Below are 15,741 nucleotides of genomic sequence, written 5' to 3'. Positions count from 1 at the left end.
AGACAGACGAGAGCACATGTTAATGGCTATGTTGGCAGAACTTGGACCATCCACCACTTTGTTTAAAACGCTCTAACACCGTGTCAAAAGTATTATTTAACCCAAACGTTTAAACTGATAAATAAGACCAATAACCATTTTTATTATTCTCTCTAACAACCAGGAGCGCATGCTACCGACCATGTCGTTGTCAGAATTTGGTCCATCGAACCAAAACGCTCTAATATCATGTCAAAAATATCATAACTAATAGGTAAGACCGACCCATTACAGTTTTCCTTATTATCTCTAACAATCATGAGCACATGCTAACAGTCATGTAGTCCGGATTTGAACACTCACCACTCAACCACTTGGTCTAAGCGACTCAATACCATATCAACAGTTTTAGGATAATTAATTTATTAGTCCATATATTTTGACAAAACACATTGTTTAGTCCCTGTATTTTCAAAACACATGGTAACGTCTCTAACCTTTTTCTCAATGAACTGTTTAGTTCTTCCGCCTGTTTGTTAAATTTTTTTACCGTTTATGACTTCGGAAATGACTAAATTACCCTTTACTAAAATCCAATTTAGAAAAAGAAGCTATTTGTATGGAGAACAAGAAAAATAACAGACCTTCTTACGAATTTGAACGATTAAGAAGAAAATCAAAAAGAATAACACTCAAAATTGATTTCAGATGCATTAGAGTTTAAAGGAAAGGAAAATAAAGGAAAAGAAGAACGCAAATCCAAATTGACTAACAAAATCTTCATGAGAGTCTAACGGCAGGGACTAAACAGTTTACCGAGAAAAACGTTAGGAACATTACCGTGTGTTCTTGAAAATACAGAGACTAAACAGTGTATTTTGTCAAAATATAAGGACTAATAAATTAATTACCCTTTTCCTTATTATCTCTAACAATCATGAGCACATACTATCAGTCATGTAGCCAGGATGTAGGCAGGATTTTAACACTCGACCACTCAGCCACTTGGTCTAAGCCACTCAATACCATATCAAAAGTTTTTATTATCATCTCTAACAACCGGGAGCACATGCTATACCTGCCAATAGAAGCTCTACACATCAGCACCACTAGAATTTTGATTCCAATTTTTCGTGATACACGTTTTCTTCCAATATTTAATCCTTTTTTCATGTACCTACCTGTGGCATAAGATATCAATTACTCACTCTCAGAAATATTAGAAATGGCAACAAATATAGTTCCAGAATTACTAGAAGGGCCTAATTACAAAGAATGGAGAGTATGCATGAAGGCTTATTTGTTGGCTAATGATCTCTGGGAAATTGTTAAAGGAACAGATGCCTCTCCTAATCCACAACAGGCTGAAGATCATGAACTTAAGGCTTGGAGAAAGAAGAATGCTGCTGCTCTTCATGCTATTCAAATTTCAACTTCTCTTAGACATCTTTCTTACATTACAACTATCACTTCAGCAAAACTTTGCTGGGATGTTTTGGCTAATATTCCAGGGATAAAGGTTGATATGATGTTTGAACAACAATCCCAAACTGGTAAGTAGAGATGTCAAAACGGGTTGTCATGTCATACTGTAGAATCTTATTAAATGTGATTTTTTCCTAATTTAAATAACAAATTGAAAGCTTCCTCCATAGTTATATAGAATCAAGAATTTTCACATGCACCTTAATGAGCAAGTCAATTTGCTCATTCACCGTGCCTTAGGACGCTTTGAATCTTCACCTTAGGATTCTAATAAGTCTAGATTTAATGGTGAATGAGCAAATTCTACATGCTCATTAAAGTGTATGCGATCAAGACTGTACATAGAAAATAGGGACAAAGTGCAAAAATACTTCTAACATTTACAGTCGGGGAGCAATTTTACCCATAACGTCAAGTGGGTCAATTTGAGAAATAATTCATTAAACTGTCTTCTAAATCGTTAATATTGTCATCTACACTTCACAGATAAGTCATTTTATCACTTATTACTAACAGATCATAAACATATAATTATACGTGAAAACAAAAATTATAAAATATACTCTATTGTATGATTTGGACAAAAAAAATAAAAAATAAATCACTGAATTTATACATATTAATCTCCAATTCTATTATCAAATCACACAAAATATTGAAATCCATTTTTTTAAGAACTGATATGTAATTGGTGCATAATACGCAACAAAATATTTGTATTTTATCATAATATTTGAAATAGAGCCAATTTACCAACGTTAGGGACAAAATTGTTCTTAGCTGCTAAAATTGTATCATTTTAAACGTTATGAGTAAAATTGCTCTTGGAAGTAAAGGTTAGAGTATTTTTGCACCTTATCTCTAGAAAATAACTATTTTCCTTTTAGGCCTAATTTAAGTATGAAAACGAAAGCTCCCTCTATGTCTGAGATTATAATAAAAGTTATTGGCCTAATACATCGTCAGCCCCCCATGTTGTCCCAAAACTACAACGGACCCTTGAACTTCAAAAAATTACAACTAATCCCCTCAATTTACTATTTTTGGAACAAATAATCCTCAAATAGGTTAATATTTGTGATTGTGAGAGTTTTTTCTTTTTTTGACCCTTTGTTAATCCATAAGCAAATTAGTAAGATGTAGCATAGATATTTTGGAACATATTTTATTGTTGCTGTTGTTTCTGATATAACGTTATGTTGAGTGTTTTTTATTTTGAGTTTAAGAGATAATAAGAAAACCCCTCAGCTTTTCTTATGAGGGGTTAGTTGTAATGGTATGAGAGCCTCCTAACCAAATGGTCTAAGATTACATATATAGACAACTCTTGTATGTCAATGAAATTCTAACCCATGGTAAAAGGAACATGTGTTATACACGCACACTTCAAGCCTAAATGACTTGAAGCGTGCAAGGGTGGATCAGAGATAATAACAAAAGTTGCTCTTTAACTTTTAGTTCGGTTGGTTCTTTGACTGTAAGAGTTTTAAAACTTGTTACATAGAGCTTTGGGTGTACTCGGGTCTCAATTACTATTGTGTTTATGAATGTAGCGAAAAAAGGGAGTGGTCCACAAGTTCAAGAGCACGAAAATGCAGAAGGAAAACGTATATTTCAAGAGCTACGCAAGGCTATAGAGAGAGGTGACATAGATGAAGTGAAAAGCTTGGTTGAGATTCATAAAGATGCAATAATTCAGAATAAGGTTATAGATGATTTTGATAGTACGACACTGCTTCATATTGCAACTTCCAGAGTAAACTTGAAAATAACGGAGATGCTACTGGAAATTTTGCCTAAAGAAAACTTGGAGATCGTTGATTATGCTAATCAGACAGCTCTTTTTCTTGCTGCTGGAAATGGAGCAACCAAAATTGTTGAATGCTTAGTGAAAAAGAATGATAAGTTGGTTGGTATTCCAAATAAAGCTAATGACCTACCTCTTGATGTGGCATGTTCTATAGGCCACAAGGAAACTGCTCACTATTTATACAATGTAACTCCGTTTCAACTACTGCTTCAACAAAATGGAACTCATGGGTCCTCAGTTACTACTGCCTCAATTAACGCGGGAATTTTCGGTAAGACCATTCTAACATTAACCAACTTAATACATCCCTAGCCTCCAAACTTATTGTCCTGCAATAACTCCAACTTTGAAAACAATCATTTAGCTCCTTCAAGTTGCTTAAAGTGACATGATTATTCTCGTAAGTCCTACATGGCATAGTAAGTGGAGATCTAGACAAACTAAAATGACTAAAGTAGCTAAGTTAAGGGGGGAGTAGATCACTTTAAGCTTGTTCAGGGAGTCAATAGGTCACTTCAAACAAGTTTAAAGACTAAATCGGAGGAATAGGTCACTTTAAGCTTGTTCAGGGAGTCAATAGGTCACTTCAAACAAGTTTAAAGACTAAATCGGGGGCAATCAGCTTTTATAACCAACTTGGAGGGGCTGTCTATGTATTTATTAGGCCTTAACTAACGGATATAAATATCCTGATCTTTTCAATTTTTACATATTGAATCCATCATTTTTCAAATGGACTACTGAACACTTAATCAGTTATACTAAAAACAAGTTACATCAAATACAGTTAAAAGCATGTAATGCATTTCATTTGGATCTGATATTTCAATTTTGACAATCAGTAGGAAGTTTGTTTTAGTTTTCTAAAAGCTACATGGACCAGACATGCCAAAACTTCTCATTTTGAACTATCTACAAAACAGTATGAAATGCAAAAACTAGCCACAAAGTTGATGTTTACAGCTAATTGTGTCAATAACAAGGGGCAAAATACATGCAATTAAGAACTTAATATGTCAAATCGGAAGGTCGATGGCTGAATGAGTACTGTAAGAATCAAAGAGATCAAGATGGTTTTCTTCTCAGTTAATTTCCTATATGTAGTGATTTTAACCTTGACATTGACTCTTTTACTTTTGCTACAAATTACTTAATGAAAGATATTACGTTGCATCTCCTACGGCGGTGTCCAAGTCTGGCTATTTCACTAGATACTTTCGAAAACACACCACTAAGTAAATTGTGCAGTACAAGTGATCTATTTCCTAGTGGAAACCATTTTGTCTTCTGGAAACAATGGATCTATTCTCGTTAGTTCTCTTCCTTTTTTTCCCTTAATTTCTTTTTGTTCATATTGCAAAGTCTCACTTAATTGGTTGTTTTATTTATTGGAAGGTATCAATGTGAAACTACCAAGTTCATCTCATGATGTTCAAATGTCAATTCCACACGAAAACAAACATATGCAACACAGTAACATGATGGTAAAGGGTATGTATGAATCTCCTATCTTCAGCTTTTGGGATACTACTCATTTATTTATTTGGTTTTCTAATTTTTCAGGGTTATATCAACTGAAACAACTAGGCTCAAAGTTTCTTGAACTTATTGGTATGCTAATCCATTTTTAGAGTAAGCCTAAATAATAACTTTCGGCAGCTGGGAGTGAAACAGACCCGTGCACTCATTCCCTCCGCCTCTGCGTTTTCTTGTAGTGGATAACACCACAGTTACGTCTTAATTTCATTGTTATAAAGTTAATTATGTCCCTAACTTGAACTTTATTTTGCTCATAAACAAAGGACTCAAGGAGATCTATGACAGCAAGTTGCGACATGCATATGCTCTGGAGATTCTAAGTTGTATGTGCGAACACATATCAACATTACATGACAAAGAACTAATCAGAAATAGAGTACCTCAAGCATTCTTTACAGCTATCGTACATGGAGAAATCGAAGTTGTAATTGCACTAATTAAAGCAAATCCTATTCTGCTAACTGCTGCAGATTATAAAGGAAATAACATAATTATGATAGCAATTCAACATCGCCAAGAAAAAATATTTAGCCTTGTATATGCCCTTGGCGTGAGGAAATATGTGTTCATGTCTACTGAAAACAGTGATGGAAATGGCATGTTACATCTTGCAGCCCAGTTAGCACCTCCCAATAGACTTGATAGCATATCAGGTGCAGCTTTGCAGATGCAAAGAGAGCTACAGTGGTACAAGGTTATTTTTCCAACTGTTGCTAATTATCTTATCATATGCCAATTCATGTTTTCTATATATTTCATACGATTATTTATAACCTTATAGTCTTGTAGTCTAGTTATCTGTGTAAATCGTATCATCTCGTACCAGAATTTGTCACCCTAATTACAAGTGATACTAGGAAAAAGTATTATAATTTTAGACCTATATACCTATATAAATAAGAGTTGTTTACTTATATATTTAAGATTGTGCTCTTGGGATATGGATATGTGACTTTTTGGGTGTAATCAGATCTCATGCGATTTGAGAGTTCAAGACTTGGCAAATAGTGTTCATATGGATCCTTAATGACCAAATCGTTAGATATAGGCTTATTAAATTTAAACCTTAGGATGCTTTGAATCTCCATCCTAGAATTCATTTAAGCCTATACCTAAGTTGGTCATTCAGAGTCTATGTGAATACTGTTGGAGATTAATATAAGATATATGATTGGGCCTTAACTATAAGCTCGAGCTTTTAGTTCAATCAGTTCCATGACATAGTATCAGAGCCTCTAGGACTAAACAGTCGAGGGTTCGAGTCCTGACAACCATCATAAGCTTGGATAATGTGATTTACTTACTAGTGTACCAACTTGTCCATTTATTAATTAATTATGTGCTCCTCCGCTGTGGATGTAGACAAAAACAGCTAAACCACGCTAAATCTCTTGTTGTGCTTGCATGTCTAGTTTATTGTTACCTATGCAAGCTTATTATAATCAATACTGATCCAATTTCTAACAAGTGTTATCAGAACCCTATGATCCAATTCCTAACAAGAAAGACATCTGAATAATTTTAATGCAGGAAGTAGAAAGCATTATAAATCCTTCATCTAGAGAAGAACGAAACAAGTTTGGAATGAGACCTCAAGATATATTTTCAGAAAGCCATGCACAATTGGTTGAAGGAGGAGAAAAATGGATGAAGGAAACAGCAACATCTTCAACAGTTGTAGGTGCTCTGATAATCACTATTATGTTCACAGCTGCATTTACAGTACCTGGTGGTAACGTTCAAGAGACGGGATATCCAATATTCTTACAAGACAAGTTATTTAAGGTTTTTATAATATCAGATGCAGTTTCTCTGTTTGCATCTTCAACATCAGTCTTAATGTTTTTAGGAGTCCTCACTTCACGTTATGCAGAAGAAGATTTCCTCAAGTCGTTACCGAGAAAGTTAATAATTGGTTTATCTACCCTTTTTATTTCAATTGCAGCTATGATGGTTGCTTTCTGTGCTGCTCTTATTATAATGCTAAGAGGGGAGTTGCAACTTGTGATTCCAATTGTTTTGGTAGCTAGTATTCCAGTTACCCTTTTCATCTTGCTGCAATTCCCTCTCCTTGTCGAGATTTTTGTGTCCACATATATGTCGCACATCTTCAATAGGAAGATGAAGTTTTGGTATTAATTAGACACCTTCAAGTTGTGTTTACCTTTTCAACTTGTGTTGTGGAGGAGGAATGTATTATAAATTCTTGAATGTATTTTGTGTGTTGTTACGACCAAATTAATGTTGGCACCCTATTTATGAAACTAAGTATTAAGAACTAACAAAGACTCTGATACCACTTGTTAGGAATTTCCTCGGTTGTTGATTATAATAAACTTGATATGCGAAACACGAAATTAGACATGCAATCACAAAAACAATAGATTTACGGGGCTGGGCTATTTTTGCCTACATCAGAGTTCCTAACTTTCAAATCCCATGAAACTCGATTACATTCAAAGCTCACACATATGAAAATCCCAAAAGCACAGGCTCCAAAACTCTCAGGCAAATAAATAAGCAAACTACCCTTGCTTATATAAGCCTAAACATAGAATCTTTTACCTAGTAGGTTTACTTAAAGAAGAAGTTTTCAATTCCTATTCTAATCAGAAAAAACAAACTAAATAGAATTGTAGACATAATACCTTAACACTATTAATTGTGTATGGCTTTCTATATCGTTTTTCTTTTCTAATTCAAACCAGATGAGAGCATTGAGTATATATAATTCAGAAGGAAACAAGTCACAGAAAAATAATAAACATACTTTGCAATTTGAGGTTTCTCTCTCTATCATATACCAAATTGAGCCCAAACAGAAACGAGGTTATTGAAATTCTATCGGAATGTGTTGAAGACACTCTAGAGTCTCATTCTCAATTCTTTAAGAATCTTGATCTTTCTAAAAATTTGATTGTCGATTCAAAAACAAAAACGTTAGGAGAGATGACCTCTTTGACATCTCTAGACCTTTCTTTTAGCAAACTGAATGGAAGTATTCCAAGAATTTTATGTACAATATTGTATATTATGATTGCATTTTACATATACAGCATCAGAAACAGTATAAATATTTACAATCTTAAACAATGCAACTCGAACTTTTATAACTCACAGAAAAAAGAGAAGCTTTATTGATAAACAGTACCTCTCCATCCAGCTGGTCCCCAGGAAAAAGCCAGTTTCCAGATTATGAGATGCACATCAGAGATCCATGCACATCGATGTTCCATGCTTGAAGCTTACGTTTACGAAACCTTTCCAAGATTTGCTCTTGAGGAAATGTAAAATTAATTTGAACAGGACCAACTTATTCTCAGTTTGCATGATGAGGTAGGCTGTTTCATCAATGCTGTGCTTTCAGAAACTAACACTATAAGGTTTTGTTGCCGTATGGAAAACACATGGCTCTTTCTACCATGGCTCAGAGTTATTTCCAAGAAAATTTCTAGAATGTGAAGGCTCACTCCAACCTTCCTCCATCAAAATGAGGTTAAGCCGTGTCATCAATTTCTCTACCGCATCTGCCTCCAGGTTGCTCAATTTATTAGATGATGGCTTTTCCAGTGACGAAAATTCCTACAAATAAATTTCAAATAAAACAAAATGATATTAGTTCAGTTCATTAGATATCTAGAAGTTGTGAAGTGTTATTCATTACGAATTTAGAGATTCTTACCTCTCTTTCTTTATACAACTTGAGATATTGTAGTGATTGATCGTAAAATCCACAATGGTAGAGAAGGATGCTGTAATCCCTTAATTCTTTCGGATCAGATCCCAGGAGTATTAGACGTTCACATGCTGCAAAATTTACAGAAAAAGTCCAAATCAACGAAGTAATATACTTCCTATATAGAAAATCAAACTGTCAAATCCAACTTCCACTGAGCATAGAACCTAATTCCTTTTGGTGAGGCGCCATAAAAATCTACCTATTATCGAAAACCTATTGGGAGAAGTGAAGCAAGAGACAAGTCAACGCAAATTCCCATGTTCTTTTTATTTTATGCATAATGCAGGCATATAGTCTATCTTTGAACCAGAAACTATCCAAGTAGCCAGTATATATAATGGATTGAAACAAAAGTATACATAGATATATATATAGTTTTGGTTTAAGAAATATATATTCGGAATCAGTTCTTGATTTTGTAAGTTTGAGCAAGAATAATCAATTCCTTCAAAGCTTGATCTAATCAACTTAGTGGACTGACTAGAGGCTTCACCGCTAGAGAAGCTCAAATACCCGATTGGAATCTACAAGAGGTATTATTCCAATCTCGTAGTATAAATATCAATTTGATTATGAAGAACTTAATGATCATGTGGTTAAGGATTTGATGTCAAACATCGGCTTAATTAGAGTGATTGGATCACACTGATTGTTTGTTTAGGAAAAAAAATTGAAATTCGTTTCCTAAGTACCAACATGCTTCCGCTTCAAATCCTTAGAGTCAAATCCTTAGAGTCTCAGATTTTCTTCCAACAACCATGATAACACAAAGTATTGTCAACTAGGCCCAGGATACAGTAACAGTATGGTATTCAAAAGTGATATATACAGTACCATCTAAACCCAGAACGAATATGCATGTTCATACGTAAAGATTATCACAATCTAACTGTCAAGACGAGCAAAACAGAAAAAGAAAGATGAATTAACATATAACTTTCAATCCTATCTTTTAGGTACCTGATAAAGCACGTCTCATATCCCCAAAGCGTACACTAGTCCAAACACCACGGTCTAGCCTATGTTGCGCAGCCTTTGCAGAAGCAAGCTGAAATCCACTGCAATAGGAAGGAAGTTTGAGCAAAACATTTCTACCTCAACTCAGTTGAGAAAGAACCCAGTAAAGTAAGCATTCCCAAAAGAGACAAAAATGAATAGAAGGTCCTTCGAATAGAAATGATAAAGCTAACTATTTAAAGTACAAGTGACACAAACTACATAGCAAGATAACAGAAGCACCTTTCTTCAGCAGCACTTGATCTATCCATACAATTGGCAGCATCTGCTGCTCTTAAGAATGAACTCTTTGAGTAATCATGTTGAAATGGCCAGAATGTCTCCTTCAAATTCCTTAAAATCTACATAATATTGCATATATGTACGGGAAAATAAATCAAGCCATGAGAACCCTGAACTGAACCTAAATAGACAAACTGAGACAGAAAGACTAGTCCACAAAACTACCTGAGATTTAAGTTAAAACAAACTGCATTTACTTAAGCTCTGCTGTGATAAATAAGTAACAGCATCACTTTGAACCTATGAAGCAAGGAAACTCTTCATGACATGCGTTTCCCCGTTTCCGGCAAATGTGCAAACAGAAACTCTCGGAAACTGATACGAAACGTTTCTGGACTCGTGTCCGTGATTACCAAAAATATGAAAGTGTCTCTCAACTTTTAAACGGTTTTCACTACCTATTTCGATTAAAATTCTGGAAATTCAAACTTTCTTCCTATTCAATCTAAGATTGGTAAAATTGAAACTTCCTATTTGAAAGATAATTCATTCTTTATATACTTCAATTTAAAGAACTTACCCATATTTCTTTCTCCTATAATCTTTGTCTCTTAATCTCGATTAAGCTTGGACTTTCTTCCTCTTATTCTTCAATCTTTTTTTTTCAATGTATTATCATATTTTTAATATTTATAAATATGCACCTATATTTTTAATATTTACACGTTTCCCCATGTTTCCTTTTCCTATGTTTTTCAGAAATTACGTTTCACAATATCCATTTCCCTATCCGTTTCGGTGCGACATAGCTTTGAACTAGTATAGCCAGAGCAATGCCAAAGTTCTAAGCTTTTTCATGATACACAAATAAGTAATAATGTGCCTGGATTTCCAAACTGTTACCAGAGCACAAGTATGTGAATTTACCTCCTCCAATAGAGCTTGTGTTGTCATTATGTGTGGTTGATCAGAAACTATGCTTTTCTGCTTATGGTATCCCTTGGGAAGACCAAGAAGATCATGAGGGAAGAATATCTCACAATCAAATTCCAAAAGGCTCCACATGCGAAGCAATTTCAAGATTTCAGAGTATATAAGTGAAAGCATAGCAGCTGAACCTAATCGGTGAGTCAAAACCTGTTCAACAAATTAAAAACATCCTAAGAATTTTTCTAGCAGCAGTTAGTTGAACTTAAAAGCTAAAAATGAACAGAACTTCCTTACAGAGTGAAGATATAGAGCCCGTGTGTCTAACTGATTCGCTCCATTGTTTCGTCTAAAGGCCTAATTAAGTAGCAAAAACCAATTTTCTTCAATTGGATAAACATTGAACTTCTATTTTTGGGGATATTTTCAAAAATCAAATACATACCTTCTTCATATACAAATACTTCTCCAAACTATCTAGAAATTTCTCAGGGGAAGAGCTGAGAGAAGAGCTAAAATCAGAACAGAACCCCATAGAAAGGTCATACAATCTGTCAACGAAAGCATCAACAGGAAGCGGAACCGAAGAGTGAGAAACAAGTGAATCATCTTCAGCTGCGATGAAAAGAGCAGCTCTCCCCAAAGCCACACGTCTATTGATAGTAATACTAGTTTCTCTCTCAATTATCGTCAATTTCTCTATCTCTTCCAAAAACCCCTTCCTCGCATCCTGCACCAATCATCAATTACCATCAAACCTTCACCAAATCAAAACTCAAAAATCGATTGAAATTCGCAGATAATCAAGTACTCTGGCATGCGTGGTGTCAATTCCACATGAATCCAAAGCCTGATGCAACACGAATTTGAGGTCGGACGCCGGGGATCCTCCACGGCAGACTACACGGAAAGACGAAGAGGAAGAGGGAGGGGATGATTGTAATTTGGAGAGTTTAAACGGAGACGATGAAGAAGCTTCGAGCGGAGAGTTTTTCATCGTAATCATCCATGGAGAAGGTGCTGATGCGGCCAAGGAAATAGTCATCCGATTACAGAAGAAAATGAAAATCCAGAGACAGAATTTCTCAGAAGAGAAAGAAAATGTGAATCACAGAAAAATAGCTTATCGAACTCATTCAGTCATACAGTTTCGCTTCACATAAACAATGTCAGCGTTTCTTTAACTTGAGTTTCGAAACGCTAGCCGTGTCTCTCAGCGTTTTTTTAAACTAATTTTTAATTTTTTTGGATAAGCTACAGATTACGGGCAAATTATTATACTCGTTTCCACTCAATTTTATTTTCCGAAAATTATAAAAAAATAAGGCTTAATACATCACCAGCTCCCTCAACTTATTCAAAATAGTAGATTGGCTCCTTAAAATTTAGAAGTGTCTCACCAGCTTCTTAAATTTGCTTATTTTATATCACTAGCTCTCTAAACTTGTCCATAAAAATAGATTAACTCCCTGAATTTTACAAGTGTCTCACCAACTCCCTAAACTTGCTTATTCTGTAACAACTAAATAAAAAAACTTATTAAACCTAAATTCCAAAAATACGTCTTCATCTATTCGAGAGGGAATTTTTTCGCTTCTCCTACCTTTCAACCTGTTATAAGAGCTAGTGTTGCAGGTTTGAGAGATTGAATAAATGAGGATCGAGAATTAGTATTATGGTTTTTGTATTCAGTTGTTACAGAATAAAAAAGTTTGGGAAGTTGGTGAGACACTTGTAGAGTTTAGAGAGCTAATATACTTTTATGGACAAATTTAAGGAGTTGTTGATACGAAATAAGCAAGTTTAGAGAGCTAACGAGACATTTATAAAGTTTAGAGAGTCAATCTACTATTTTAGACAAGTGAGAGAGCTGGTGATATATTAGGTCTAAATATAAATTTTTATCATTTTCAAACATAAATCAATGATTTAAAAATTAATAAATAACTAATTTAAAGTTAATTAAGTTAACGAAAACATAAATGCTATTAAAAAATAAAAAAAAATAAAAAATATAGTTAAAGTCAAAAGTCAAAGGAGTATTTTGTTTTCATATTTTTAATAATTTATTTTTTATTTTTGTATTAATCAATATTTTGAAAAATTTTAGAGCACTCATGGAGTAATACTCTCGTCCAATAAATTCATGACACATACATATTTTTTTCTACCAATCATGTCCATGTAATGAGAGTCAAAATGATTTTCATTGGTTGAAAGTATTACTCCCGGAATCCAATATTTTACCTTTCATTTCTATGTTCTCAAATTCTCTATGCAATAGTCTCCCATCACCGACGGAGAACCACTTTGGCCATCTCATTCCCATTGGGTTAAAACACCATTGGTCACTAAACTTACATGGTTGTTTTAAAATGGTTATTCAACTTCAATTTGTCTCAATAAAATCACTCAACTTTAAGTTTTGTCTTAATTAGGTCATTCTGGTGATTTCAGTGATTAAAAAGCATCGGAATGATGACATACGTGACACGTCTGCATGAGTCAACTCAAATATCTGGCCGAAACGATACATGACATCCAAGTATGCGCCCAGGGGCGGAGCTAGGGGGGTAGGGGAGGGTCTCCCGACCCTCCAACCCTCAGCAACACCCTTGACGAATAATAGTTCAATCCCGAACAGCCTCCAAAATAATTAAAATTAGTACTTATAATGTAGAATGTGCTTATATGACATAAAACTAAGTTTGCATAGTTGGTTGTAGTGATAATTGAAGGAATCTCTACATCCAATTAGTCCTATGTTCGAATCTCTAAACATTAGTGTTTTTTGCACCTTATCCTTACTTTATATTGAATTTCAATTGTTTTGCACCTTAATGTTTCAAATTATGATCAAATTTACCCTTATATTATAAAAAATTTGAAAATTTTGATTTGACTACTATGAATCAAAGCCTTAAGTCGTTATTAAGAAAAAAGAATTCATGCAATGGAGCCCTTCCGAACTTTGAGCTCTGGCTCCGACACTGTATACGCCACATGGATATCATGTGTCGTTTCCGTTAGAAATCTGAGTTGACTCATGTTGACATGTCACCTATGTCATCATTTTGATGCTTTTCAATCACTGAAAATCGTCAGAGTGACCTAATTGAGACAAAATTCAAAGTTGAATTATTTTATTGAGATAAATTGAAGTTGAGTGACCAATGATTTTGAATTTTTCTCTCTTGCTATGTATCGTTCATATTCTCCTCAAGTTTCGAATTCACTCTAATCTAGTGAACTCATTCGGAATTCCATTCTCGTTCTTCTTGTATCCCTTAAACGGGTTTTTATTTTTACACTGAGTTAGAGAGGGAGAGCTGGAAGAAAGAGAATTTGAGAAGAGAGAAATAAAGGGTAAAATATTGATTGAGTAAGAAAAAATAAAAATTAAATTATTGGAGAAATAAATATAAAGACAAAAATACCTCCTTTAACCTTGACTACAATTTTTTATTTTTTTAACATTATTATTCAGTTTGGACTATTTTTGCTAACGGAATCAACTTCAAAATAAATATTTGTTAACTTTTAAACCATATAATTTATGTTTGAATATAATCTAAATCACAAGGTTTATTTTTGTTATCTTTCCTATTATTTTTACTGTATGTTTATTAAACTTTATAATTTAAATTTCAAAAATAAAACTTTATAATTTAATATGACAATCATTGTACGCTTTAAATTCAATAGATACTTTTAAAATAGAAAAATTTTAAGAATTGATAATATTCTAAACAGCCTCAATTTTTCAAAATTTTTGTTTTTGAGATCATTTAAGTATTATTTAGTTAGGAAAGAAAAAGTAAATCTTCAAATAGAAAAAGTAAGTTTTCAAATAGTGGAAGCTAATAAAATTATGGTTTTAAGGTAAATGTGGCACTAAACAACTTTAATTCTTGAATATTTTTATTTTGAAGTGAACGGTTATTTTGAAGCGTTAATTAAAATTTAGTAGTCATAGTATTAGAAAATATAAAATTAAATGCATTTTATGTTGTGTTTTGAAGTTTTGTGGTTATACCGTGAAATGAGTATAATTTACCTAAATTCTTACCCTATCGTATTTAAAGAAATGGGGATTTATCCGAAACTTATGAAAATTATAATAAATTTACTTTAACATTTTTAAACAAGACGAATTTCATTCTTACATAATAAAAAAATATTTAAATAAGCTAATTCAAGTTTCATATTGGATCTTTTCAAATATTAATTATATCTAAAATATTTATTGACTTACTAACATAATAAAAATAACATATCAAAATGTTAACAACGAAATCTGACGCGCATGATTTAAGCACACAAAAAAATATTAAAGTGTCTAACTCCTACTTTTGTCCTAATTACTTCATTACTCACCCGATCCTTTGTCGTATGACCACACATCCATCTTAACATACGCATCTCCGCCACCGACATCTTATGAATGTGACAGTGTTTCATTGCCCAACACTCCATACCATATAACAATGCTAGTCTGATTTCCGTGCAGTAGAATTTTCCCTTCAATCTATTAGGCATGCCGGGATCATAAAAGAAACTCCGAGCACTCTTCTACTTCGACCAACCATATTTAATCCTATGAGCAACATCTCCATCTACTTCTCCATCAGTTTGTATGATAGACACTAAATACCGGAAGCAATCCGAGGTATGAATAACTCTCCCATCTAGGGTGATTGTCCCTGCCTTCCTACTCTTATTGCCGCTAAACTTACACTCCAAATATTTTGTCTTACTTCGACTCAACTTAAATCCTCTAGATTCCAAAGTTTGTCTCCATAGTTCCAACTTCCACTCCACGCCTTCTTTCGTCTCATCAACCAATATAATATCATCTGCAAAAAAACATGTACCATGGTATACCATCTTGAAGTGAACTCGTTAGTTCATATATTAAAAAAAAACAAGGTGATGATATTAAAAAAAACACCCTTTTATTAATTAAGGAACAATAAAGTGCTTACATCCCAACACTTACAAGAAATTTCAGAATATGTGAGGC

General features: G+C 33.7%; 2 protein-coding genes across 4 annotated transcripts; one reads left to right on the top strand and one right to left on the bottom strand.

The window, feature by feature from the left end:
* Positions 1-266: 266 nt before the first annotated feature.
* Positions 267-11,865, bottom strand: LOC136223768 (uncharacterized). 2 transcript variants are annotated; one of them, XR_010686129.1, is made up of 9 exons: positions 11,530-11,865; positions 11,164-11,448; positions 11,016-11,075; positions 10,719-10,928; positions 9,792-9,910; positions 9,513-9,610; positions 8,496-8,620; positions 7,965-8,395; positions 267-1,160 (listed from the first exon to the last, which is right to left on the bottom strand). XR_010686129.1 is itself a non-coding variant. In XM_066011929.1 (8 exons), the coding sequence occupies exons 1-8, from the start codon at positions 11,761-11,763 to the stop codon at positions 8,231-8,233; spliced, it is 1,296 nt and encodes a 431-aa protein (XP_065868001.1). In that variant the 5' UTR covers positions 11,764-11,865; the 3' UTR covers positions 7,738-8,230. The 2 variants fall into 2 exon arrangements, 1 of the variants encoding a protein (XP_065868001.1); XM_066011929.1 differs by lacking the exon at positions 267-1,160 and having other exon boundaries at positions 7,738-8,395.
* LOC136223767 (uncharacterized) lies at positions 1,174-7,222 on the top strand. 2 transcript variants are annotated; one of them, XM_066011927.1, is made up of 7 exons: positions 1,174-1,532; positions 3,018-3,545; positions 4,435-4,584; positions 4,670-4,765; positions 4,838-4,885; positions 5,077-5,507; positions 6,344-7,222. In XM_066011927.1, exons 1-7 carry the CDS (start codon positions 1,205-1,207, stop codon positions 6,950-6,952), a joined length of 2,190 nt encoding a protein of 729 aa, XP_065867999.1. In that variant the 5' UTR covers positions 1,174-1,204; the 3' UTR covers positions 6,953-7,222. The 2 variants fall into 2 exon arrangements, with proteins under 2 accessions (XP_065867999.1, XP_065868000.1); XM_066011928.1 differs by lacking the exon at positions 4,435-4,584.
* Positions 11,866-15,741: the final 3,876 nt, after the last annotated feature.

Source organism: Euphorbia lathyris, chromosome 3 (genome assembly GCF_963576675.1).
Source record: "Euphorbia lathyris chromosome 3, ddEupLath1.1, whole genome shotgun sequence".
NCBI classification, from domain to species: Eukaryota; Viridiplantae; Streptophyta; class Magnoliopsida; order Malpighiales; family Euphorbiaceae; genus Euphorbia; species Euphorbia lathyris.
Note: the sequence above shows the minus strand (reverse complement) of the source record. Positions and strands in the feature narration are given on the sequence as shown.

Coding starts and splice junctions, on each gene's coding strand:
- LOC136223767 (XM_066011927.1), top strand. CDS start 1,205: ATGGCAACAAATATAGTTCCAGAATTACTAGAAGGGCCTAATTACAAA. Junction 1,533..3,017: donor TGAACAACAATCCCAAACTG/GTAAGTAGAGAT, acceptor TTATGAATGTAG/CGAAAAAAGGGAGTGGTCCA. Junction 5,508..6,343: donor GAGAGCTACAGTGGTACAAG/GTTATTTTTCCA, acceptor ATTTTAATGCAG/GAAGTAGAAAGCATTATAAA.
- LOC136223768 (XM_066011929.1), bottom strand. CDS start 11,763: ATGACTATTTCCTTGGCCGCATCAGCACCTTCTCCATGGATGATTACG. Junction 10,929..11,015: donor GGGCTCTATATCTTCACTCT/GTAAGGAAGTTC, acceptor TTTGTTGAACAG/GTTTTGACTCACCGATTAGG. Junction 9,911..10,718: donor CACAAGCTCTATTGGAGGAG/GTAAATTCACAT, acceptor AATATTATGTAG/ATTTTAAGGAATTTGAAGGA.